The sequence below is a fragment of the Punica granatum genome, chromosome 1 (genome assembly GCF_007655135.1).
Source record: "Punica granatum isolate Tunisia-2019 chromosome 1, ASM765513v2, whole genome shotgun sequence".
In the NCBI taxonomy this organism is placed as follows: Eukaryota; Viridiplantae; Streptophyta; class Magnoliopsida; order Myrtales; family Lythraceae; genus Punica; species Punica granatum.
The window spans coordinates 9,493,004-9,520,491 of record NC_045127.1 but is presented as its reverse complement, the minus strand read 5'-3'; the positions used below and the strand labels follow the sequence as shown (position 1 = coordinate 9,520,491).

The 27,488-nt window shown below is 40.4% G+C and overlaps 3 protein-coding genes, 1 long non-coding RNA gene and 1 other non-coding gene across 7 annotated transcripts; 3 read left to right on the top strand and 2 right to left on the bottom strand.

The window, feature by feature from the left end:
- Positions 1–7,513: 7,513 nt before the first annotated feature.
- LOC116192477 lies at positions 7,514–8,855 on the top strand. Of its 2 annotated transcripts, XR_004154086.1 has the most exons (3): positions 7,514–7,765; positions 7,874–8,281; positions 8,570–8,855. It is a non-coding gene; the product is annotated as an uncharacterized LOC116192477 (long non-coding RNA). The 2 variants fall into 2 exon arrangements; XR_004154085.1 differs by having other exon boundaries at positions 7,874–8,855.
- Positions 8,856–12,668: 3,813 nt separating this feature from the next.
- Positions 12,669–14,969, top strand: LOC116188559 (ergosterol biosynthetic protein 28). 2 transcript variants are annotated; one of them, XM_031518011.1, is made up of 3 exons: positions 12,669–12,865; positions 14,294–14,500; positions 14,641–14,969. In XM_031518011.1, the coding sequence occupies exons 1-3, from the start codon at positions 12,751–12,753 to the stop codon at positions 14,706–14,708; spliced, it is 390 nt and encodes a 129-aa protein (XP_031373871.1). In that variant the 5' UTR covers positions 12,669–12,750; the 3' UTR covers positions 14,709–14,969. The 2 variants fall into 2 exon arrangements, with proteins under 2 accessions (XP_031373871.1, XP_031373861.1); XM_031518001.1 differs by lacking the exon at positions 12,669–12,865 and adding an exon at positions 12,885–13,902.
- Positions 14,970–15,140: 171 nt separating this feature from the next.
- Positions 15,141–17,271, bottom strand: LOC116188552 (cilia- and flagella-associated protein 251-like). Its single transcript, XM_031517988.1, has 2 exons — positions 16,988–17,271; positions 15,141–16,287 (listed from the first exon to the last, which is right to left on the bottom strand). Exon 2 carries the CDS (start codon positions 16,260–16,262, stop codon positions 15,498–15,500), a length of 765 nt encoding a protein of 254 aa, XP_031373848.1. The 5' UTR covers positions 16,263–16,287; positions 16,988–17,271; the 3' UTR covers positions 15,141–15,497.
- LOC116202973 lies at positions 17,147–23,081 on the top strand. Its single transcript, XM_031534611.1, has 5 exons — positions 17,147–17,151; positions 21,010–21,880; positions 21,923–22,710; positions 22,870–22,972; positions 23,070–23,081. Exons 1-5 carry the CDS (start codon positions 17,147–17,149, stop codon positions 23,079–23,081), a joined length of 1,779 nt encoding a protein of 592 aa, XP_031390471.1.
- On the bottom strand, positions 21,527–21,633 carry LOC116193367. Its single transcript, XR_004154276.1, has one exon. It is a non-coding gene; the product is annotated as a small nucleolar RNA R71 (small nucleolar RNA).
- Positions 23,082–27,488: the final 4,407 nt, after the last annotated feature.

The following is a 27,488-nucleotide window of genomic DNA, read 5'->3' as shown; positions in this document are numbered from 1 at the left end:
CCATTGTTGTCACAATAGAGATCCACTGGGTCTGCGATGCTAGGAACCACAGCAAGTTCTGTCACGAACTTCTTGATCCAAACGGCCTCTTTTGCAGCGTTAGAGGCAGCAATATACTGGGCCTCTGTGGTAGAGTCGGCTACTGTCTCCTGTTTGGAACTCTTCCAACTCACAGCACCTCCATTCAGGCAGAACATATACCCTGACTGCGATCTACTGTCGTCCTTATCGGTCTGGAAGCTAGCATCGGTGTAACCTCTTACAACGAGCTCTTCTTCGCCTCCATATACCAAAAACTTCTCCTTAGTCCTTCGTAAGTACTTAAGGATGTTCTTTACTGCAATCCAGTGTCTCTCACCTGGATCTGATTGGTATCGACTCGTCATACTCAAAGCATACGAGACATCGGATCGAGTGCATAACATAGCATACATGATGGATCCAATAGCCGACGCATATGGAATTCTATTCATGCGGTCCCTCTCCTCTCGAGTAGAAGGACTCTGAGCCTTCGAAAGGCTTATGTCATGTAACATAAGCAGCAACCCTTTCTTAGAATCTTGCATGCTAAAGCGCCGAAGCACTTTATCTATGTATGCACTCTGACTTAAGCCAAGCAGTCTCCTGGATCTATCTCTATAGATCCTGATACCTAGCACGTAGGTAGCTTCGCCTAAGTCCTTCATAGAGAAACACCTTCCCAACCAAGTCTTCACAGACTGTAAGGAAGGAATGTCATTCCCGATCAGAAGTATGTCGTCTACATACAACACCAGGAAGATCACTACGCTCCCACTAACCTTCTTGTAAACACAGGGTTCATCTTCATTCTTGATGAAACCAAACTCTTTGATTGCATCATCAAAACGAAGATTCCAGCTCCTAGAAGTTTGTTTCAGCCCATAAATAGACCGTTGTAGCTTACAAACCTTTCCGGCACTATGTGGATCGACAAAACCCTCAGGTTGTGTCATATACACATCCTCGAGGAGCTTCCCGTTCAAAAAGCAGTTTTGACATCCATTTATCAGATCTCATAATCATAATAAGCTACAATTGCAAGCAAGATCCTTATGGATTTAAGCACAGCCACCGGGGAAAAAGTTTCGTCATAGTTAACACCATGAACTTATCTGAAACCTTTTGCCACAAGTCGGCCCTTAAAGGTAATCACATTACCGTTCATGTCAGTCTTCTTCTTGAAGACCCACTTACAGCCAATGGGTTTTGCCCCTTCAGGTGGATCAACCAAAGTCTATACTTGGTTAGTGTACATGGACTCCATCTCAGATCTCATGGTCTCCAGCCATTTCTCAGAGTCAGGGCCTATTACGGCTTCCGCATAGGTTGTAGGCTCATCATTATCTATGAGCAATATGTCATTGTCTTGAGTCACGAGAAATCCATATCTCTCGGGCTCATGACGTATCCTACTAGACCTACGAGGCTCCTGTGTCACCTGTGTAGAAGATTGTGCCACAACAACTTGTGGTACTTGTTCTGCAACATCGCCCGTCGATTGGTCAATGTCATTTTGTGGTAGAACTTCCCCAAGTTCTAATTTCCTCCCACTAGTTCCTTTGGAGAGAAACTCTTCTCAAGGAATACCGCAGTTCGAGCGACAAACACTTTGCCCTCGATGGGATTATAGAAATAGTATCCTCGAGTTTCCTTAGGATACCTCACAAAGTAACATTTGTCCGATTTAGGGCCAAGCTTATCCGAAGACAATCTCTTCACATAAGCTTCGCAACCCCATATTTTTAGAAAAGATATCTTGGGACGCTTCCCATACCACATCTCATATGGTGTCCTTTCAACTGATTTCGACGGAGCATTGTTTAATATGAGAGCAGCTGTCTGTAGAGCATATCCCCAGAAGGAGTCAGGTAAGTTTGCATGACTCATCAAAGATCGAACCATATCTAATAAAGTTCGATTCCTCCTCTCAGCTACACCATTCCACTGTGGTGTTCCAGGTGGAGTCAGTTGAGATAAAATCCCACACTGTTTAAGATAGTCAGCGAACTCATAGCTCAAATATTCACCTCCTCGATCTGATCGAAGAACTTTAATGCTCTTACCCAACTGATTCTCCACTTCATTCTTAAATTCTTTGAACTTTTCAAAGGATTCAGATTTGTGTTTCATCAAATACACATATACAAATCTACTGAAATCATCAGTAAATGTAATGAAGTAGAGATACCCACCTCTAGCAAGCTTGTTCACTGGTCCACATACATCGGTATGTATGAGAGCCAGATGATCACTAGCTCGCTCACCTTTTCCGGTAAAATGGGCCTTAGTCATTTTCCCCATTAAGCAAGGTTCATGTCTCGATCGATTCTAAATCAAACGAGTCCAGTAATCCATCCTTATGGAGTCTAGAGATGCGATTCTCGCTAGTATGGCCTAAACGACAATGCCAGAGGTAAGTCGGGTTCGAATAATTAGATTTAAGCCGTTTGGTTTCCACATTATAAATAGGCGTATCTAAATCAAGAACATACAGACCATTACTTAAATGTGCACTGCCATAATATACATCATTTATGTACATAGAACAACACTTGTTCTTGATGGTGAAACAAAATCCCTTCTTGTCCAAACAAGAAACAGATATTATGTTTCTACTAATAGCAGGTACATAATAACAGTCGTTAAGATCTAATACTAGCCCAGTAGGCAAAACTATGTGATAAGTCCCTACAGTTAATGTAGCAACTCTTGCTCCATTTCCAACTCGTAGGTCCACCTCGCCCTTTGCCAACGATCTACTGTCCTTTAGGTCCTGCATATTCCCACAAATATGAGCACCACACCCGGTATCTAATACCCAAGATGTAGAAGTAGTAGATACATTGATCTCTATAACATGGATACCTGAAGTGGAAGTCTCACTTCCTTTCTTCTTCTTCAACTCCTCCAGGTATACCTTACAATTCCGCTTCCAATGTCCAGTGTTGCCACAATGGAAGTAGTAATCATTTTTCACCACCTTGGCTTTAGGCTTCAACGCACCCAAGTCATACTTGGATGCACCTTTAGCCCTCTTGCCTTTACTCTTGCCCTTGCCCTTTCTTTTGGTCCCTTGGACCATTAGAACGGACGTCCCCTTGCTGATATCATGCTCAGCTGTTCTCAACATGTTAAGCAGTTCAGGCAATGGTTTATTGTAGTCATTCATATTATAGCTCATGATGAGCTGACTATAACTGCTGGGCAGCCACTGTAGGACTAAATCTGTGGCCAACTCTTGACCCAGAGGAAATCCCAGTCTTCCTAGAGTCTCGACGTACCCAATCATCTTGAGTACATGAAGACCTACCGGGCTACCCTCAGTCAACCTTGCCTGAAAAAGTGCTTTAGAGATCTCGAATCTCTCATGTCGGGCCTGCTCTTGATAGAGCTGCCTGAGATGCACGATCATATCGTACGCCTTCATGTTCTCGTGTTGCTTCTGAAGCTCCGAGTCCATGGTGACTAACATGAGACATCCGACGTTTACGGCATCATCATGATGCTTACTATAAGCATCTTTCTCAGCTTGGGGGTCTTCGTCAGGTGGTGGCGCAAGAAGAGGTTGCTCTAAGACATATAGTTTCTTTTCTTGGGTGAGAACAATTCTTAAGTTTCGATACCAACCAATGAAATTATTCCCTGACAGTTTGTCCTTATCAAGGACGGATCGCAAACAGAAAATACTAGAAGTGCTCCCTGCCATGGTAACTACCACAAAAATATGCAAAATAAGTATTATGACACTACAATATTTAATGAGGACTTTATTAAATATTGCTCCCACTATTTATATCAAATCAATGACCCTCACCATTGATTCAGAGAATATCATTTTCATAGTAGTTCAAGATCCATATCTCACCAAGCTCTGAGTCAGCGAGGGCTGATTCACCGAGAACTGGCTATTTAGGTAGGGAACTCACTTTCCCAATTGCATCACATGCAACTCTTGACTAGTTGGGTGAATAACTCCTTATTCAAATCTATCTTGTAGATCGATGCCCAACTACATGCCTCTGAACTCCTAATCTTATTAGGCTTGCTTAGTTAAGTCCGACCCATTGGTAAACACCACGTCTTACTAGGATAGATGAGGGCATCCTGCGAAGGCAAGGTCTACACACTCATCGATCTTGGTCTTGACGAGCGTTACACGGTGGAAGGATATGGACTTAATATTTTGAGGGATTTTATTAACATTTAATCGATCTCACCATACACTATTATGTAACCATTACATAATAGTCCACACGTATAACTATTATACTAACACAACTAGGACCTAGTCCATGTCTAACAGTCATGCACCGCAAATATCAAAACATAATCACACCAGTACTAAGCATAAAATCATATTTTATGCTATTATCTACTCAGATTCTAACTAGCTAGGCTCTGATACCAATTGCTAGTTCCACGGGGCTAACGGAAGCGAAAAAGAAACAGAAATTCAAAATTTCCTACCCGTGAAATTAATCCCAAGACCTACTAGAAGAATAAGAGTAAATAAAAGCGTACCTGGAATATTTAAAATTGTCGACCGAGCGTCCCACGCGTGACGCCTCTACCGGTATCCACACCGACTTTGTCGACGAGTCTTCGAGATCGGCGGTGCTAGCGGCCAACACTCGAAAGAAACACCGATGCGACACCCGAAATTTTTATACTAATGGACCAATTTGAGTTTGAACAATTCAACCCAAATTATATTAATATAAACTTATATGCATACACATATCATATATGTATATAAATAAGCCTGCACATATATATATATGCATACACATTATATATATAAAGCATTCCTGTTAGTGCTATTTATAAGCAATTTGGGAAATGCTTTCCCTTTGAATTGCCGATGTGGGATGAGGGGAATTAATGTCCCCAAGTGACATGTGTTCATACACATGTCCATCCAAATAAAAGCCATGTGTCACCATATTAATCGTGTATCAATTTGGTCCATTTAATCTAAAAAATCGAGTCTAATTAATCGACAAATTTAATCTCATTAAATATCTGATTAATCGGTCACACCATAAATCATCTAATCTCAATTAGACGATTTTATTGTTTCAAAATATCTCGTCAATTTAGTCGTAGTGTGTGATCCTGTAGGTTCCCAATTACGTTGACAGTAATATCGAAATCTCTATTTCAATATTATAAACAGTGAGCGGCATCTAGCAATGCATCACTGTTACTCAAGTAATCGGAAAGTCAATTTCTCGACGAACCTCGTGACCTATATTACCGTGTAATATAATCCATTGTCCTCTATATCTCTATTGAGCCCAAGGCCTGGTCGATGACATCCTTGTATGGCTCAATATCTCTATTTCTTGGTTTACTGGGTAAGTCCATCAGAACAAATGAGTTCGATATCGCTATATAGACTCATTTGGGTATGCATACACTTTTAGACTTAACCACCAAGTGGCCGTGAGATATCGCTCCCGTTTCGTAGAAGGGACAAATCCTATCTTGATCACTCACATTCCTCTCCATGCTCTGTTGTATACCCAATAACTGTCTTTATAACCAGCCTGTTACAGTGGCGTTTGACAGTATCAAAGTATATGACATTACATGTAGGAATCCATGGTGACCTCAAGTCAAAGGACCATTACACTATAGTCACTTTGAGATATGCTAATGACAGTCACGTAACAACCCATGTAGCAATCTCATGGCGGATCAGTCTAATACACATTACTCTTAATGTATACATGTGGTGTGATTTGATATCTCCATATCCATGACCTATGAGATTTGGTCATCAATCAACACTCACACTAATCTAACCGTATTATCGTTGTCCTAATTAACGATAATACTTTGACTATGGATATTTAGGAATAATGTTCAGTAATTATAGGATCTCACAATCAAGTCACACTTGATGCCTATTGAACCTACTATTCCAAGGACATTATTGTGTAAAATCATATTTAGCGCAATCTACACAATAACAGATATGCCTCGTAATATAATGAAATAGATATCATATTACAGAACTGATTATAGATTGCCTCTAGGGCATACACCAATTCCCAACAAACGATGCACCAGATGAAACAATATTTCTAAGCAAAATGGCTGGAACTAAGCAGGAGTTGCAAGGGGGTGGCAGTAACCAACGGTAATGAGGCAGTAGTATTGGGATTGATGTGTTCCATAGAGGCAATCCGTCATCAATTTTGTACTATGACATTTATAAACCATGAGTCATTTCTGTTATCGTGTGGTTGCGCTTTCATTTTACCCGATAACGTCCTTGGATAATAGGTTCGATAGGGATCGAGTATGACTTGATTGTGAGATCCTATCAATGATTAACGTTATTCCTAAACGTCCTTGGTCGAAGTATTATCGTTAACTAGGACGACGATAATGCAGTAAGGCTAGTGTGGTGGTGATTGATGACCAAGTTTCACGGATCATGAATGTAGAGACATCAAGTCATACCACAGGTATGCATTAGGGGTAATGCGTACTGGATTGACTCGCCATGAGACTGATACATGAGTCGTTATGAGATTATCATTAGCAATTCTCATAGTGACTATGGTGCAGAGGTCCTTTGACTTGAGGTCACCGTGGATTCCTACATACAATGTCGTATACTTTGATGCTATCAAACGCCACCGTAACAAGCTGGTTATAAAGACAGTTATTGGGTATGCCACAGAGCATGGAGAGAAATGTGAGTGACCAAGATAAGATTTATTCCTCTTCGTAACGGGAGCGATATCTCACTGGGCCCTTTGGTGGGAGAAGTTTGGAAGTTTATGCGCATACCCAAATGAGTCGATATAGAAATGTCGAACTCATTTGCTCTGACAGACTTACTCGGAACCAAGAAAAGAGATTGAGCCATACAAGGATGACATCGACCATGCCTTGGACTCGATCGGGATATAGAGGTCAAAGGGACATGTTGCACAGTAACATAGCCCATAAATTCGTTAACCAGTTGACTTTCTGATTACTTTGGTAACAGTGATACATTGCTAAATGTGCTCACTGTTTGTAATGTCGAAATGGAGATTTCGATATTACTGCGAATGTAATCGGGAACCTACAGGGTTACACACAACAACCGAATCAACGGATGATAAAGGCGATTTCATCTAATAGAGATTGGATGAGGTTAAGCGCAAGACGGAAACGTCGGAAGTTTAATGAGATTAAATTTCCCGATTGATTGGATTCCGATCATTAGATTTAATGGATCGAATAGGGGATCAAATCGAGCGATGACACTTGGTCCAATCATATGATGACAAGTGGACCAATAATGTGTCGACACGTGGCACGGTCATATGATGACAGGTGGACCAATGAAAAGTCGACACGTGGCGGACACATGGCGCATGGAGAACATCTCTTGGCAATCCCACATTGATTTCATGAACTCTATGGGGTCCTCCCCTAAGCCTATAAATAGGGGTCAAGGCCCTTGGTTAAGGGTATCGATATTTGGGTTCAAGAATTAGAATTACCCGATTCGATCACGACAAGTTGTAATATGATTACATCTTGCTCTAGGGCCTTATTCGGGTCCATTAGTTTAATAATTTTATCTTGAGCGGGCGCCTTCCTCCGGGTATAGGCCGCTAGCACTACCAGTCTCGGAGTTCTGTCGATGTGGTTGGCATGGATACCGGTAGAGGCGTGACACATTGAGCGCTTGGTTTGGCGAGCCGACATCAGTTCTGCGCAATAAGATCGCGCCCAGGTACGCTTTTTTTGCTTCTATTCTTCTAGTATAATCCTGGTTTTAGGTTTCGCATGGTAAAAAAATTGAATTTTCTACTTTCCTTTGCTTCCGCTGTTGCTTTGTTAGGCGCGTGATTCTCACAAGTAGAGGTTGGGGTTTTGGAGGAACGGGAACTGCAAGGACTTATTACTATTGTGCTCGTGCGGGCCATATCAAAAGCTCATGTTGGCCACTGCATAGGTACTCGACCAATTGGGAATCAAACCAGACGAAGGACGGGGGGAAGAAGCCATTCATAGTAGCAGTTCAGAGGAATTATGGCAGATCAACAGTAGTAGTTTAGAGGCAAGGGCTGGGGCCAAGTGGCTCGAAGTAATTTGGTGGGCTTCAGGCATCAAGCCCAACTCGGATAATCCAGGAATAGGCTAGACAGGTTCTCACGTCTCTCGGAGAAAGCATTCCAGAAGCTGCTTGATTTTCTTGGTCCCGATAACAATAACGTGCCTCCTAAATACCGATAAAGATTTTATTCCGGTAAAGCTTGGGCATAATTGGATAATTGATAGCGGAGCGTTTAGGCATATAACTGGTCGTGCGGATTTTCTTGTTGAGTCGCATTTGCTTGCAAATAGGTCGAGGATTCATATTCCGAATGGGGGAGGTTCTGATGCATGTAGAGCTGGACGAGTCCACATTGGTTCTCTTATTCTCTCGGACGTCTTATTAATTCCCGAATCTAATTGCAATCTCGTTTCCACTTCCTAATTATCCAAGGACCTAGATTGTTTTGGGATATTTTACAACGATTTTTGCTTAATACAGGACCGTGCCACGAGGAGGATGATTGGAGTGGGTGAGCATCAAGGGGGTGTGTACTATCTTCGACGTGTGGTTATTCAGGGGCCGGCCAATCGAGCCATCAGTGATGAGGCGAATGATTTATGGCACATGCAACTTGGGCACCCATCACGGCTAATTAAGATTAATGGTATTGATTTAGAATTGAGTGCAACTATGAATAAGGAGTGTGATATTTGTCTGCGGGCTAAATAAACTCGAACAAGTTTTGACTCGAGTACAAATAAAGCTGTTTTTCCATTTCAATTAATTCATTGTGATTTATGGGAGCCTTATAAGGTGCCATCTATTTCAAAGGCTTATTATTTTTTGACAATCTTGGATGACTATAGTCGTGCTATATGATTATATTTGTTACGAGAGAAATCGGAGGCTCAATATCTTCTCTTTAATTTCTTCAGATTGGTGAAGAATCAATTCGACCGCGCAGTTAAAATAGTGCGGAGTGATAATGGGGAGGAAATTATTTGTTGGGACTTGTAGAATTATTTCTTAAATGAAGGAGTTATTTATGGCTCCATCTCGGAACTCGTGGCATCTACAATTAAGACAAGCCCACATTCATGAATTTGTGGTATCTACGTTCCGCTGCTTCTTACTTGATACTGTGTCGTGTGATTAACATTTGCTTTATCCACCCTATGGTCTAAAAAGCATAATTAATAACTAAACCGTGAAATTTTATCAAGTTCAGTCCTATACCGTCCCAAAATAAACACAATCGACTACAAAATAAAATACAGTTTATTAGAGCCAAGGGTTTTAAAGTGTAGTCGATTGTGTCCATTTGAGTCTCGGACGGTACAGGTCGGGACCGAATAAGCATCCCTAAACTGTACATTACGATGTCTCGAGTCTCTCTTATACTAAGAGTAAACTGGCAATTTCGTCTCTGACTTACGCAAATTGTATCATTTGGGTCCCTAAAAAAAATGTTACATCGAATTCGTTCCTGGTCACATCGAAGTCGTCCCTAGTCACATCGAATTCGTCCTTGGTAACATCAAGTTCGTCCCTCGTCACATCGAATTCTCCTGTACACATCAAATTCGTCCTTGGCCACATCAAATTCGTCCCTAGGCACATCGAATTCGTCCCTGGTAACATCAAATTCGTCCCTGGTCACATCAAGTTCGTCCCTGGTCACATCAAGTTCGTCTCTGGGTACATCGAATTTGTCCCTGGTCACGTCAATTAGGTCATCCGTCACATCAGTTTGGTCATTGGTAACATCAAATCCATCCATCCGTCAAATCTATCGTTAACACTGGACGAAAAACATTATATTCATCAATATCGTCATTCTATGTAACCGTTCAATTTATTCCCCTTTTTTTTTGTTCCCTCTTTTATCACTCCTTTTTGTCTCTGGTTCATAACTCCCACTCTCCCGCTCTCTCTCTGCTCTCTGCTCTCTCTCTCTCTCTCTCATAACACCCTCCAAGCACGAGCTAAGCGATGTTGTTTCCTCTTGGAGAAAGATCTGTTTTGCTCTCTCTGATCTCTCTCTCTGTTTCGTCCTGATCATGGATGGAGACTTCAGATTCGTCCGTGAGCCAAGGTATGTCTCCGGCTAATTGTGACAAGCTATTGTTTTAAGCAAAAAGATGACATTTTTGTTGATGATAGGAACATGCATTACAGTTTGGTTACTGTTTACGCATTCGAATTTTCTGAGTTGAGACACTGTTTTGGCTAACAAAACAAAAAAAGGGGGGTTTTCTTAATTTTGGTTTTCTATGGTCTTTGGCAGTGGAAGCACGTTTAGGACAGTCGATGTGGTTATACATCATGGGGGAAAATTTGTTAGAGACCCCATTTTGCGATTTGAAGGTGGTGTTGTAGAAGTGAAGAAAGACGAAGACATAGATAAGTTCATTGCTGCAGGGGTTTTAGACATGCTTGGCAACACATATAAGACCAAACCCACTGTCTGCTTTTATAAAAATCAAATCTTTAGTGATTTGGATGTTGGACTTGAACCTCTAGCTAGTGATGATGATGCAAGATGGTGCAAATGAGGAAACCAGAGCATCTCATGTGCCAGGTGAGGGGGGCTCAGCTACTACAGGTGACGGTGCAAATGATGCACCGGCTGTTGCTTAGGATGGACATTTTGGTCATATCCCATCTCAACCTGAACTTCAATCAGCACAGCCCTTACAAACTGACCATCACACCACACATGTAAAATTTTAGTTTTTTTTTAAATAATTTAAGCATGACATTATTGAATAAATTAACTTTGTCATCCTAATATCATTTTGCTTGATGTATAGGGTCCTTGGCAGCACTTTCCTTCTATAGATGATCTTGCCAACATGCAGGTCACTCCTCCCGGTGGAATTGCATTCAGACTACCGCCTGTGAGACCTAGCACGATGCCCCATCCAAGAGCTCCCATTACAAAGAAAACCATTCAAGGTGCCAGTACTGGAACTGCCCAGAGATTTGCAGCCTTGATGAACACAGGAGCACCAAGGCCTCTTCAATGATGATAGTTGTCTTTTCTTGCTCATTTTGGTTGTTGCTGATCTTGCTTTAGAATATACTTAGATGCATTTTGGATTATGAAGACTGTGAATATTGGAATGTAATTAGGTTGGGACATAGATAGTTTTTTGCTGTGTTTTTAGCTGGATTGTACATGCTGGGTTATGCTGAAGGCAGTATGCATGCTGAATTGTACATGCTAGGTTTTTTGTTGAATTGTTATATGTTAAAGTTGATGTATTTTGTAACCGGGGTGACTCGGAACCTCTAACCGTAATGAATTTTATATTAAATTAATATTAATTGTCGCTAATTGGTTCGGTTGCTTTATTCATTTTGAATCTTTATCATTATGTTCTCACACTAGTGCACAGTAGATTTTGAGCCTATATTACAGCAAATATGTTATAGAGTGCTCAATCTGTTTCATTAAGGGTAGATGACTATATTGATGTAACTGATAATGACTCTGTTGATGATAATTAGAAACCAAAGTTGTATAAAAAAGATGAAAAAAAACCTAAATTACAAATACAGACATAAGGAACTTTTTTATACACATCAATCTGGGCCTTTCACGGAGTTATAACGGCAAAAGACCGTGTGAGGGATTTGATGTTACCAAGGACCAAACTGATGTGACGGAAGACTGAATTGATGTGACCAGGGACGAATTCGATGTGCCTAGAGACGAATTCGATGTTCCTAGGGACGAATTTGATGTGGTCAGGAACGAACTTGATGTTATCAAGGACAAATTCGATGTGACCAGGGACGAATTCGATATAACATTTTTTTCAGGGACCAAGATGATGCAATTTGCGTAAGTCAGGGACGAAATTGCCAGTTTACTCCTTATACAAAAGTAGTGTTGACTTCGCTTTGCGTTTTTCGTTGAAGCCAAGAGATGTATATATATTTTAATTATGGCCAAAAGAAAACTTTTTAAAACTTTTTTTTTTCGGTGATAATGGAGGGCGAAAGCCCTTAAAAGAAAGAAACTACAACAAAAATAGGGTAAGGAAGCCCCTGCAACTAAGAAATGTGAACCCAATGAGAAGGAAACCGCCAATCGAGCCATCCAATCAGCGCATGTATTGCTCTCGCAGTACGTATGACTGACTTCTACATGCCAGTCACGGTGGAGAATATCGCTAATGCTGCTCACTAGCGGTTCGAGACATTGATTGTGAGTTGCACCATCTGATAGCAGTCGCTGAACCACTTGGGAGTCGAGTTCCAAGACCACGTGCTGGTAGCCACGGTCCCAAGCCAGCTGTAGTCCCACCAAAGCACCCTAGAGTTCAGCTGTCGTTGAGGTTGCAAAGCCGATATTGTGCAAAAATCCACAAATCCAATGCCCATCATCATTCCGTAATAGACATTTTTAAAACAATTTTGGTCAGTCCAGATTCAGTTACGATGGGCATCTTAGAAAAAATTTAGTTTCATTTTCGATAGAGCAAGCGATGGTCAGGTAAGGACGTAAATGCAATATTTATAGTTAGAAGGGGCTCTTTTGAAATTAATGGAAAAAGCTTCAGACGGAGTTCTGTGTGTTTTGTGTAGTCCGTTCGCCATTGACGACCTCATTGAGCAGAAGAAGCGAAGAAGCGCAGAGCAGCGCAGCGCAGATCAGTGTCGAGGTGAAGATGAAGGCACTGGGTTGGTGGTTGATGCTGGTGGGCTCACTCCGATTGGCCTCCGTTTGGTTCGGCTTCTTCGACATTTGGGCCCTTCGCCGTGCCGTCTTCTCCACCACCACCAGTCAGTGATCTCTCCCTACACTTCTCCTTCTCAGTTAAACCTGCTTCTTTACTTCTAGTTCACCTGATTCACCATGTGAGATGTGAGATTTGGAGGGCAATAGGGAGATTTGGCGACCGCGCTGATGTTTACTTCTCGGTAGAAGCAGCCGTTGTTGTGATGGGAACCGACACAAATACTCTACATTTATTGATTGGCTCTGATTTCCACGGCCGATGTATGTTCGAGTTTCCGGTTTTGGGATCATCTGATTAGTTAATAGGTAAAAATGTGGCGAGATCCCAAAGATTTGGTGATCTTCGGATACATTAAGAACGTGGGCATCGTTCTCCTAGGTATTTCTTTTCGGATCATCCTCCATATCCATCTCACGATCTTGGAAATGGTGGACTTTGGAAGTAATGTATACTTTCTGCTCGTGGAAAGGGAATAGAGAACGTGTCTCTTCTATATACTGGAAACCCGCAGAACTATTTGCTAACCATTCGTTTGTCGTGTTCTTACAATCACTGATTGGCTGTTGTTATGAAAAATGGTTTCTTGATCTTCTATGTTGTTTTTTGTTGGAACTTTGACGTCGGGAATTTCATTCGATTAGACTGAAACAATAATAAACTGCAACGTTTCCAATATTTGAGGGAGTATCCAGCTGCAATTATCTATCGGTTTCTTAGTTGCAAATTGACATTTTAGTGTCTTAGGCAGGATTATCTTTAATGATCTTACTGACACCACGAGTAAAAGTAAATGAAGCTTATTCAACTAGTAGTATGCATGGATTTACATACATGGTTGAACTTTGAATCGTTGAATATCTTGCAGTATTGTCGCGTTTCCCATGATCTGTGAGGTATTGTTCATTGAGGCATGTTCCACAGATTATCATGCTTGATGATGCATGGGATCTGGAATGCAATACGTTTTGGCTGGAAAAGAGAGATGTTGGAGTAAAAGCGGAGAAAGATATGCAATGATGTGTCGGATTGTGCTAGATGTTCTCTTGCCCCAATCTTTTCAGCGACTCTGCAACCAAAAAAGTACTTATTTTTTGAATGAATGAATCGAGAAAAGATGTCATTTTGATGGATATTGAGATCACTAGAGTAAATTGAATCTGCCCTCTCTTTTGAAATAGTATCTTAAAGTGTTATGTCAATCAAAGTAAATTTGATTGGTATGAAATTATTTGAGTTTCTAGTAAAGCACTAACAAATGAAGTAAATTACACAGATTTCGAAGTATATTATAAAAATTCCGAAGTGAAGTAGATAAATTTTCAGAATGATTTACCTTTCTTTCAAAGAGTTTGACTCAGTTTAATTTTTTTAGTAAGATATGCTTAAATTAATTGTTTCTATTTTTCGGTTTCAGCGTGAAGTATGTGTGCAACTCTTTTAACCTATCTTCCTTTCTGTCTACTACTTGCAGTGACTGATGTTCACGGGAGGACATTTGGAGTATGGACTCTTTTAACATGCACCCTCTGCTTTCTTTGTGCATTTAATCTCGATAACAAGCCGCTTTATCTGGTTACGTTCCTCTCGTTCATCTACGCGTTCGGTCATTTCTTGACTGAGTTCCTCATATACAAGACAATGGCTATCACGAATATGACTACTGTGGGTATATTTGCTGGTACGAAAACTTGCCAATTCATAGTCTCCATCAAATAAGTTACTTGGCAGTTGGCACTAGTGTTCTGCTTCTTTTTTCTTTGATAACAGAATGAGGTCGAATTCAGGACCTTAAATTAATTATCACACTCTGTTTTCCAGGAACATCCATAATATGGATGCTGTTGCAGTGGAATTCCCATCAAAAGAATCATCAGAAACACAATTGACTTCAACCAAAGGAAGGAAGAGAAGGCACTTGACTCGCTGCTTACGTAACCCTCATGCGTCATTTCAAAGTGTTTGGTTGCCGCATGAATCGGGCCTGTGACTTTCGTTACTGGATATTGGTATGGTAGATCAGGCTTCTGTGTACCTTAGACTAGTCCTTATCTTTTTCTTGTTTGTGAAACTATGCTCTACAATTGATCTAATTGCGCCATTTTTCTCCCCTGATGCGTCTTCAAGCGATCTTGAGATCCATTTGGACATTGGTATATATTCCCGAAATAATTATCGAGAATTATAATCATCTATGCAGATAACAGATAATGTTCACTACAATGTACAGCTTACTTTGCTTTGGAGAAAGAAGTTTTGTTTTCTTAAAGGAGAGGAGTTTTTCTATAATATGAAGCTCACAATGTTTTTCGGAGGGCACGGGCGCATTCAAGCATCTTATGACATATATACACGTTCAAGTTGCTGACTTAGTTTACTATTCTCTACACTTGAAATTGCCGCTAGTCCAAGCAATTGTTGCCTAGACATAGCACATACACGACCAACGCATATGTACAGTTTGCTCATCAGCTGCATTTAACAGAATCATTATCCAAGGAATGCTAAATGGTCCCAAAATGATGTAAAGAATACTATCAGAAACTCCTCCTTGAAACTGTTATTCAGCAGCATCTCGAATTGCTTTCTCTCGGAAACCATCTCCACCACGGTCGTGAAACAGCTTCGTCTCAAGGATCTCGATCTCGATTAGGACTAGGAACCGGGTTAAGGACTCACTAACCTGCAGAACTTTTGCTGCTGTTTTCTCTATAAGTTGCATTTTTGTTGTCCATATCGTCAAGAAGAATCGACCTCAAATATGACTTCTTAGCCCGCGCATCTCTGTCAGAATTCTCGTTTCGCTCTATTAATCCATCTCGAAAGAATGAGGAGTCTTCCCCGTTACTTGTTTCCTCGCCATTCACTGAACCTCCCAAACCTTGTGTTCCCTCCACCAGTTTTGAAGTCGAGTCCTCTGCTTCCTCTTGATCTTCCTCCTTGACTTTCCTCGAAGCTTTCCCGTTTCCACTTTGGCCCTCAACCTCTTCTTCTGGACTTGCATCTTCTTTCTCCTGATCTTCTTCATCGATCAAATCCTCCATCTCCGTCTCGGAGTCTTCTTCGTCGGCTCTCTCCTGGTCATTGACATCAATCTCATCATCCCCACCTCCTCGGCCTTCAACAGTATTCTCTTCTTCTTCTTCTTCCTCTTCTTCAACTTTAACATCCTCTGCGTCCTGTCCTGATTCCTCATCCTTCCCTTGTCTCCCTTTCAAATTTATTAGGTCCTTCCTCCCGAACTTTATAACCTCTCCTCGAGTCTCAATGCCATCTGATGTTAATGTCGGAGAGGGATCTTCGTATTCCTTCTTCTTGTAATACGAGTGTCTGACTTGGTACAGCAGCCATATAAAGATGGTGAGCAGAAGGAATATCTGCACGACGTGCTTCACTTTGAATCCTCTCGTCCTCCCGTTTCGGCTCGGTGATTGCCTCAGCATGTTCTGTCACTAAAAACCAGTCAACCTGTAGAAGAAACGATCACCACATCAACAACGAACTCCACTGCTGCTCCTTTTTCTGGTCGAATTATCGACTAGACAACTTCTCTGCAGAACTAATAAAAGCATCCGACCAATAAAGATCCAGTAAACCATTAACAGAAAGGGGGAGGAAAGCATATCAACCGTCCTTTTCTCTGTACTTGGCACATTCACAGGCTAATTTCCGAGTAAACTCGAAATTCCGGAACAAGCTGTGTCCTCGCTCAAACCTTTCAAGAAATTTAAGTTTCTTCGGATGTGATATGCAGGTCATACGAGTCAGTTTCCTCTTCTATAGTTCTGGAAATAACACGCACCGCAGCACTTAAGGATGCATAGAATGGATCAGTTAGCCGTTTGACACGGAGTTAGTACTACGTTTCCATTCATAAATGAGCTGACAAAACATCAAGATGCATAGTTCTAAATCGCAGAGAGGTAAGGGAACAAGCACAACAGCAAAAGATGGCCTTGGTCACTGTTAGCTCGGCCGGCGAAAGAGTGAAAAATGAATACAGACATCTCGGGATGAAAAACCCAACATGATCTTTTGAAAGACACATGATTACTACTGCACACTGGTTCTTGGGAGGGGACACACACGCGCACACACGCAAAACCCAAGTAAAACTCTCTTAACAGAATCAACAGCAAACCCACAAGCAGCAGAAGAAGATGAGTACCCGGGACAGAGGAGGAGAGGGGCAGGGCAGGGCAGAGCAGGCTGCTGCACTGCAGATAAGGAGAAGTGGAAGCTGCTGCTCTGCTATGGTGTTAGTCTGATTTGCTGGGTTAGATACATGAGAGAGAGAGAGAGAGAGAGGGAGAGGAAAGATTGGTAAATGGGGTAAGTTCTGATGGGTCGGGGAAGAAAGGCATACACGAATTGAATTGAACATAGTCTACTGTAAAATGAATATAGTCGACTGGATCCGGCTTGGGATTGGATAATCTCCCCCCACAAAGGTTTGGGTTTAGCAATCTTCTGACTTCGTTTTTATATGTGCAGAGAAAGATCAAAATATCAATCATCAACATCATCAATACTCCTGTACTGTTATCGTGTCAATTTAAAAACGTAACTTTACTCATGGCTGGACGAACTTATCGAGATAAGAGTTTCAGCATACAGTAACTTACTAGAAAGGACGAGAGAGAGAGATACATTACTTATTATTAACATCAACTTGGTGGGGGCCGTTCGGGCCCATATTGGGGGTTGATGGAAATTGCAAACAATTATTACACCGCCCACCCCTATGTCTGTTATATATGTCTCTCTCTATTATATTGTATCGTATACAGTTCGTCGTAAAATTATCCGTTCTAGGTTTGCATTATGCTCAATGAGGATTTGGTATGGTCCGTAAAATTATTTGGTTTGACTCAAGACTGAATTTGATTAATATAACAAGTTGCAGCACGTTGTTATTATCTGCTATAACCCAAGGATTATAAATTCTGTGGGAGAAGATGAGGGATGTAGGCAGTGATCGTTTGGTTCAGTTCGGTTGTCGATAACGGCTTTGCCTTGGTGTGACGAAGTGTCGCCGCTGGGAATTAAACGTGACGGAGTAGCGTGGGAAGAACTTTAATACGATTTAGGGTCCTCACGCTTTTTCTCCTTAACCCTTTCCGTGCGTTAGTATTTGCCTGCCGATGCCCGCTTAGGATTGATGTGGTTTCTATGGAAGTTCCATCACTAGCGGCGCGTGTTTTGTGCAATGCAATAACATCGTTTTGGTTACGGCAGAGTGAGCTCACTCTCACATTCTGCACGAGGTTATCCAACGATGTGTCCCACCAATACCGGACTCGGATGATAATAGAACATTGAAAGCGCCGACACAACTTCGAAGCAACTCGACCCCGAAATTCGAGTCGCCACATACATTTGCAAACCGAAATTGATGCGTCCCAAAAACTACAAGCTCTTGCTACGAATTTGAAATCACAAGGATGGATCACTCCGCGACGGCTATTGAAAGATTGAAAGCATCTTGGAATTTCTACCAATGCAGCAAAGATTTGGGGCATGGTGTCCCTGTGAGTAGGAGAAAGGGGCCATTCAATTGAGCATTCAATATCCTCATCTGAAATGGTACGATACGACTAGTCAAATTTAATCAGACTGAAACTGAATAAATAAATGGGCCTATCTTTTAGGTTTGCCTTTCTTATGTGACATCGCATTCCGTATAACGAACAAAAAAATTATACGGAAAGTGGACCCGACTAAATGAGCTCCAGTCAATTCATTTACATGTGAGACTAGTACATTAGAGCGAAAAAATTACATCCCGACTATAACCTCACACCTCGATCTTTCTTGCAAAAGATTTAGTTATAGGATACACATGCACTAACCCAAAAATATTAAAAGAATAAGACACGGTTTTGTTTGGCCATGGAGTTAAATCATACTCCACTTAACTCCAATTTACTTTTTTTTTTTTTCTTCAATTCTTCAATTTAATAATAAATTCAACAACAGAGCTTTCTTTGGCGATGGATCTTTATGGGTTGCCTGGACCAAAAAATATTTGAATAAGAGGAGGAGTTTTTGGGGTTTAAAGAATCCCAGCAGATGCCTCATGGAGTTGGGAGGAAACTTATGCAGATTAGACCCCTTTATGACGCCTTATATCAGATATACAGTCGAAACAGGTGAAAATGTTTCATTCTGGCTTATGACCCTTGGCTCTCGGACAAACCTCTCCTGGATTGTGTTTTCCCACTATTGGAAAGGAAGCAAATGTGAATGTCATCCTGAAGTGGGGGGGACATGGGACTGGCTCAGGTCTACAGATCCACAAGCTGTTGAAGTGATGACCTTGGACTGCTTCTAGTTCTGGCAAATTCTCTACTACCTCAGCATGGGAACGAACTTGTTCATGAACCGAGCTTCCAAGGTAAGCTGGTGGAGAGCTGTTTGGTTCCCTTGGCATATCCCTCGTGCCTCTTTTAATATACTGGTTAGCATTGCGCAATAAGGCTAAATACTAAAGATGTATAGGTTGCTTGGGCTAAATACTAAAGATGAAAAGGGTCGCAACACTCATCAAAACATAAATAAATTCTCTCACATATATTTTGTTAACCATTATTACAATTAATTTTTTAATACTAAATCCTCCAAACTATTCATTACTATTTTTTTTTTAATTTAACAACACGATCATTACTTTTTTTTAATCTTTTTTTCAATTTCATAATAAATTATTCCACATATTTTTTTTAACCATGATTATAATTAATTTTTGAATAAAAAACTGATTTTGTCTTCATCCCATGAAGTTAAGTAGAATCATACTCTGCTCCATTACTAACGCCACCTAGCCACATGATAAGGGCATATTATACTCATATTTTATTGTGCAATTCATGTTAAATTATTATTAATTTTATAGAAATTATAAGAAGTCGGTGCTTAATTATGTGTAATTTGATATTGTAGGTCTTTGAGGACTTAGATGGAATTACGAGCAATATTGAGGAGTTTTGCGCAATTTGGAGCCAGCATATATCTTTCGGAAATCTTTTTTTTTGTTGTGGATATAAATACTCCTCATAACAAGATTAGGAAACCCTAGGGGGGGAGCCATCTTTCACCATTCTTTTAACCTAGAGAGTTTTTGGAGAGGGTCTTGTCTGGAGCCGTCACCTGGATCAATTGATTTGAAGCGAAGAATTGTGGAAGAGATAATTCCTTAAAGGAATTGTTGGGTTTTTGTTTTAGGATTCAATATCTTGAGTTTACTGCTGAATATGAATTCTATTGCAATGACTCCTTGGAATTATAATTGTGTTTTCAATTCCATGATATTCTAAGCTTCTTTTGTGGGAATATGATGAAACCCTAGGTAGCTAATATGATGATTGTCGCCATGTTATAGGATTAATAGATGTGTTGATGATTCATGATTGCAATTCCTATAATTTCAATTTTAATTCTTAATTGGTTATAATTGTTAGAAACACTATTGATACGGGAGTTGATATAGTGTTTGTTAGGAATTCTTGATTAGACTAATTAGTTAAATGCGATAGCTGCGTTAATTAGTTTAATTAGAGATTATCCAGGGATTAATGCAATGTTTCTAGTTAGTTATTCGCTAAGACATTAGGGATAATTAATTTAGGGCATTAGACAATCATAGCACTGGAAGGTGTATGATTATAATTTAGAGTCCACTATTAATTAGAGATGCGGGAGCTGATTGATTAATTAGAGGTTTAAGACTTTAATTTTAAAGGCTTGATAAACTCACTTGAATAATCACATAGCTATCAGTCTATATAACATGATGGCAATCTGATTAGTGAAACTAGGGTGGATTCTGTTTTTCCCACTTTCAATTGATATATTTTCGTACAATTCTCTTTTTGCTCTTTGTGACGATTTAGGTTGATTAGTAGTTAATTAGTTAATTCTCTTAATTTGATTGCTTAGATAATAATAGAATCTAATATAGGTTTAGTACTTAATTAATCCTTGTGGGATCGACACTCTATTCATCACTATATTACTTGATCTGACCCAGTACACTTGCTGGTAGAATTTGAGCTTATTTTTATATATATTTGCAAAGGGATCAAGTTTTTGGCGCCGTTGCCGGGGATTAACTTAATATTAGACCACCTTTAGTTCTATTGTTAATTTAGGCGCACTTTACTGTGTGTTTATTTCTTGTTCTCTTTGCAGGTATTCTATGCGCAGGAGTAGAAGTGCTGAACTTCTACCATTAGATCCTGAGATAGAGCGCACCTTGCATCGGTTGAGAAGAGAGAACAGAAGAAGGGAAGAATTGCAGGTAGTTGAGATGGCAGATGATGACATCAACCGCCAAATACAGGGTGCTGCCAGAGCACTTCGAGACTATGCAGTACCTACTATTATGGGTTCTGCGATCAGAAGGCCCACTATTCCAGCTAATAACTTTGAACTGAAGCCAGCACTCATCCAGATGGTTCAATCAAATCAGTTTGGAGGATATCCCAACGAGAGTCCTGATGAGCATATTGCAGGATTCCTCCAATACTGTAACACGGTAAAGATGAATAATGTCACTGATGATGTTATTAGATTACAGCTTTTTCCTTTCTCGCTTAGGGATAAAGCGAGAGCCTGGTTCAATTCACTGCCACAAGAGTCCATCACCACCTGGGCCGACCTTTCATCTAAGTTTCTCAGGAGATTTTTCCCACCAGCTAGGACTGCAAGATTGAGGAACGAAATCACTAACTTCACCAAGTTCAATGGTGAATCACTTTATGAGGCATGGGAGAGATTCAAGGAGGCAATCAGAAAGTGCCCACATCACGGATTGCCAGATAATCTCCTAATTGAGGTCTTCTATCTTAGCCTGGATGATACATTGAGGTCTCTAGTAGATGCTGCAGCAGGAGGCGCACTGATGGGTAAGAATTATGATGAAGCAAGTGCTTTGATAGAAGAGATGGCCTCCAGTGCACATAATTGGCAGAATGAAAGAAGTAAATCAAGAGTGGCATCAGTCAATGACATGGACACTATTGCTAATTTGACAACCCAGATTTCAGCTCTCACTACCCAGGTAAGTAAACTCACCTCAGCACATTCTTTTAATACTAATCAGGTTGCTTTTTGTGAGTTGTGTTCAGGACCACATTCGACTCTTGAATGCATGTCTGGAAATCCCTCGGCTTCACCCAATGGAGAGCAAGTGAACTTTGTCAACAACTTCCAACGGAGTAATCAAGGGCCTTATTCGAACACTTACAATCCCGGGTGGCGTAATCATCCTAATTTCTCATGGAGGAATGAGAATAATGCACTTAAACCGCCACCTGGATTCCAAAAGCAAGGCCCTGCTCAGAATGCTCCACCTCAGCAAAGTCAGTCGAGAATGGAAGAGCTCATGTTGAGCTATATGCAAAAGACTGACACCATGCTACAGAATCAACAAGCCACTATTCGAAACCTAGAGGGTCAGATTAGTCAGATTTCTCAGCAATTGAGTAATAGACCATCAGGGTCTTTACCCAGCAACACTGAAGAGAACCCCAAGGGTGTCAATGCTATAATGCTGAGGAGTGGCAAGGAATTGGAAATAGTCAATAGAAAAGCTCAAACTCAGGAGGAGAGTCCGGAGAAAGACAAAGGTAAGCAAAAGGTGGAGGAACCAAGGCAGAAGTCACTAGGGGTGAAACCGTATGTTCCTCCTGTCCCTTTTCCAGGAAGATTGAAGCAACAACAGTTGGACGCCCAATTTGCTAAATTCCTAGATGTTTTTAAAAAGCTGCAAATTAACATTCCATTTGCAGAAGCACTCCAGCAGATGCCTTCATATGCTAGATTCATGAAGGATCTGCTCACTAAAAAGAGGAAGTTTGATGGGAGTGAGCCTGTGATGCTTACAGGAGAGTGTTCTATGATTCTCCAAAAGGACTTGCCTAACTTACCACGCAAACAAAGAGATCAGGGGAGTTTCACTGTTCCTTGTACTATAGGGAATTTTCATTTTAAGAACGTTCTTATCGATTCAGGTGCAAGTATAAATTTAATGCCTCTGTCTATTTTCAGGAAACTTGGACTTGGAGAATGCAAGAAAACTCATATTACCTTGCAACTTGCTGACAGGAGTATCAAATATCCAAAGGGTATTGTTGAGAATGTCCTGGTGAAGGTAGACAAATTCATATTTCCAGTCGACTTCATAGTCTTGGAGATGGAGGAGGACAGAGAGGTGCCCATGATCCTTGGCAGACCGTTCCTTGCGACAGGTAAAGCATTAATAGATGTGGAACAAGGTAAGCTCACTTTAAGAGTTATGAATGAACAAATAACTTTTAATGTTTATGACGCCATAAAGAAATTTGATGATGGCAAATCATGTTACACCATTGATATTATTGATGAGCTTATCTCTGAGTCTGTGGAGGAGAAAGCAGGTGTGGATACAATGGAATCAGTCCTTAGGGATCTGGACGATTGGAGTGATGATGATGAGCATGAGGAAGAATCTGTGGAGAAGGTATCAGAAATCAAGGCTCGCTACTATGAGGAGCTGGGCACTAGTGCGACAAAACCAGTATCATCTTTGACACAGTCCCCGGTGCTAGAACTTAAACCATTGCCTAGCCATTTAAAATATGCCTATCTTGGAATAGATGATACTTTGCCAATAATTATCTCTTCTTCCTTGACAGGTGATCAGGAGCAACAGCTCCTAAGCGTGCTGAGAGAGCACAAGGAGGCAATAGGATGGACTATTGCAGATATCAAAGGGATCAGCCCTTTGATTTGCACTCACAGGATAATGTTGGAAGCTGAGTGCAAACCCATAGTGCAACCACAGAGGCGACTTAACCCAACTCTCAAAGAGGTAGTGAAGAAAGAAGTGCTTAAACTGTTGGATGCAGGTATTATCTATCCTATCTCAGATAGTAAATGGGTTAGTCCTGTTCAAGTAGTGCCCAAAAAGGGTGGTATGACTGTGGTTAAAAATGAGGTCAATAAATTAATCCCGACTCGTACTGTGACTGGGTGGAGAGTTTGTATAGATTACAGGAAACTAAATGATGCTACCCGTAAAGACCATTTCCCCCTCCCCTTCATTGATCAGATGCTAGAAAAACTTGCAGGGCATGATTATTATTGTTTTCTAGATGGTTATTCTGGTTACAATCAGATTCATATAGCACCCGAGGACCAGGAGAAAACCACATTTACTTGTCCTTATGGCACTTTTGCCTTTAGGAGAATGCCTTTCGGTCTCTGTAATGCACCTGCCACTTTCCAGAGGTGCATGATGTCTATATTTTCTGACATGTTAGAGAATTTTATTGAAATATTTATGGATGATTTCTCTGTTTTTGGGAAGTCATTTGAATCTTGTCTGACAAATTTAGGCTGTGTGCTTAAAAGATGTAAGGAGACTAATCTGCTTCTGAACTGGGAGAAATGTCATTTTATGGTAAGAGAGGGTATAGTCTTAGGTCACAAGGTGTCAAAGAAAGGGATTGAAGTTGATCGAGCAAAAGTGGAGATAATAGAGAAGTTGCCACCACCCACTTCAACAAAAGGAGTAAGGAGCTTCTTAGGACATGCTGGCTTCTACAGGAGATTTATCAAGGACTTTTCTAAAATCTCTAGACCTCTTTGTAATTTACTTGAAAAAGATTCTGCTTTTGTTTTTAATGACAATTGTTTGCAGGCATTCAATTTATTGAAGGAGAAACTCACTTCTGCACCAGTGATCGTTGCACCTAATTGGGAGCTTCCGTTTGAGCTGATGTGTGATGCCAGCGACTATGCTGTAGGAGCAGTACTTGGGCAAAGGAGAGGTAAGGTATTTCATGCAATATACTATGCTAGTAGAACTTTAAATGAGGCCCAAAAGAACTATGCCACAACTGAAAAGGAGCTTTTAGCAGTCATATTTGCATGTGACAAGTTTCGGCCTTATCTGATAGGTTCTAAGATCATAGTATACACAGACCATGCTGCCCTGAAATATTTGTTTGCCAAAGCTGATGCTAAACCTAGGCTAATTCGTTGGATTCTACTGCTACAAGAATTTGACCTGGAAATTAGAGACACAAAGGGAACTGAAAATGTAGTGGCTGATCACTTATCCCGTTTGGAATCTGATTGTTTAGATTCACCCATTAATGAAAAGTTCCCTGATGAACAATTGCATGTAGCAGAAATCCAAGGATTACCTTGGTATGCTGATATAGTCAATTACATGGTTAGCAACATCACACCATATGGTTTGTCATCTCAACAGAAAAAGAAATTTTTGCATGATGTGAAATACTATTTTTGGGATGAACCATATCTGTTTAAATATTGTGCTGACCAAGTAATTAGACGCTGTGTGCCTGAAACTGAACAACTTAGCATAATACAACACTGTCATTCTAAGGAAGCAGGAGGCCACTTTGGTGTGGAAAGAACTGCAACTAAGATCTTATCTTGTGGATTTTATTGGCCTAGAGTATTTCATGATTGCAGGAATTACATTATGTCTTGTGCTCCATGCCAAAGAACTGGCAATATTTCTAGGAGACATGAAGTACCACAAAATAGCATTCTTGTAATTGAGCTTTTTGATGTGTGGGGAATAGACTTTATGGGTCCTTTTCCCTCTTCTTTTTCAAATAAATATATTCTTGTGGCTGTTGATTATGTTTCAAAATGGGTAGAAGCAGTTGCTCTACAAAGTAATGATGCCAGAGTTGTAATCAGATTTTTGAAAAAGAACATCTTTTCAAGATTTGGGGTACCTAGAGCCATTATAAGTGATGGGGGATCACATTTTTGCAATCGGCAATTTGAAAAATTATTATCAAAATATGGAGTTACTCATAAAATTGCCACCCCTTATCATCCACAGACTTGTGGACAGGTTGAGGTGTCCAATAGGGAAATAAAGCGTATCTTAGAGAAAACAGTCAATGCATCTAGGAAAGATTGGTCTTTAAAACTTGATGATGCATTGTGGGCTTACAGGACAGCTTTCAAAACCCCCATAGGAATGTCCCCATACAAGATTGTTTATGGTAAATCATGTCACCTACCAGTAGAGCTTGAGCACAAAGCATATTGGGCCATAAAATACCTTAACTTTGATTTACAAGCTGCAGGTGAAAAGAGATTGCTCCAATTGAATCAGATGGCTGAGATGAGAGAGGAAGCATATGAAAATGCTAGGATATACAAGGAGCGAGCCAAGCGATGGCATGATAGGAACATCCTAAAGCGAGAGTTTTTGCCTGGTCAGAAAGTCCTATTATACAACTCTCGCTTGAAGTTGTTCCCAGGTAAGTTAAAATCTCGATGGTCTGGACCATTTGTTATTTCTAATGTTTTTCCCTATGGTGCAGTTGAGCTGAAGTCAGAAGATGACCGCACTTTTAAAGTAAACGGTCATCTTCTCAAGCATTACTTTGAAGGGGAAAATATTGATGGTGATGCCACTACGGTGGATCTAGCAAATTCGGTTGAAGAATTGGAAAAGTCGAACTAGCGACTATAAACTAAGTGCTTCATGGGAGGCAGCCCATGTCTGAGAGCTAAAGTCCCTGTTGGCTCTCAATTCTTTTGCTTCATTTGTTTTATTTTGATTTGCTGTTGGTTTGTACTTTATCAAGCACCCACTCATTGGGTAGACTTGGGATATTTGCTATTTGATTGTTTTAGTTAAGATGGATTATCTGCTATTTTTGTTCTTTTTGTTGTTTTCTTTTTGTTTTTGAAGCCAGGGTGGATAACAACTGCTGACTCTCTCTATTGCTATACCAGTTGGAACTCCAATTGCTTCAACTTAATTTTTCGAAACCGGGGAAGTACTAGTATCTCTTTTTCTCTTATGTTCTTTATTTTTATTTTCGTTTTACTAGAGCTACATTAGGAACAGTGAGGACACTGTTTAATCTAAGTGTGGGGAAGGGAGATACTAAACAGATGGAGTATAAAATTGAGTATAGTGTTGATGTCTGAATTCTGTGATTTAATTTGTTACTCATGACATCTGATGCCTGTCTTTGTTGATAAATAGTTATACTTCCCTGTCACCTTGAATTATAATTGTCCTTAAGTTATCTGGCAATTGTTAGGCCAAATTCTTTTTTTTTTTTTTTTAATTTTTTTAATTATTGAAATCTAGAGATTGTACGAAGAATACTGTTGATAGCATTTGTTCAGGAATTGTTTGAAAAAAATTGACTCACTTAGGCGCCCTACTCACCACTGTTGTGATTTTTGTACTTAGTTAAAATTAATTAGTCAAATCTTTAGAAATCAAATTTACCTAGTTTTTAGCCCTAGAGTTTGAAGTTTAAGAGTCGGTCAAGTCCTTAAGTGAAAAATAAACAGGTCTACTTCTAAGCAAAGTTAGTTAGTATATCCTCTTTTTAATTATTCTAATAGCACTTTAACATTTAGTGAAAGAGGTAGAAGAAGCTTTGTACTTAGTGATTCCTATAAAAGAAGTCTGAAAAGTGTTAGTGAGCATTCAAAAAAAAAAAGCAAGCATAGCCTTTACTCCAATGACTCAAGAATTGAGTTATGAGTATCCTAACTTGAATGTTAGAGTGAGGAAGAGTTCGTAGGGGTCCCTTTAAAACCCGGTCACTTGGGTGATGAGCCCGGGATGTGCCGACTCAATGAACTCACTATAACGAGAAGAGCGGAAA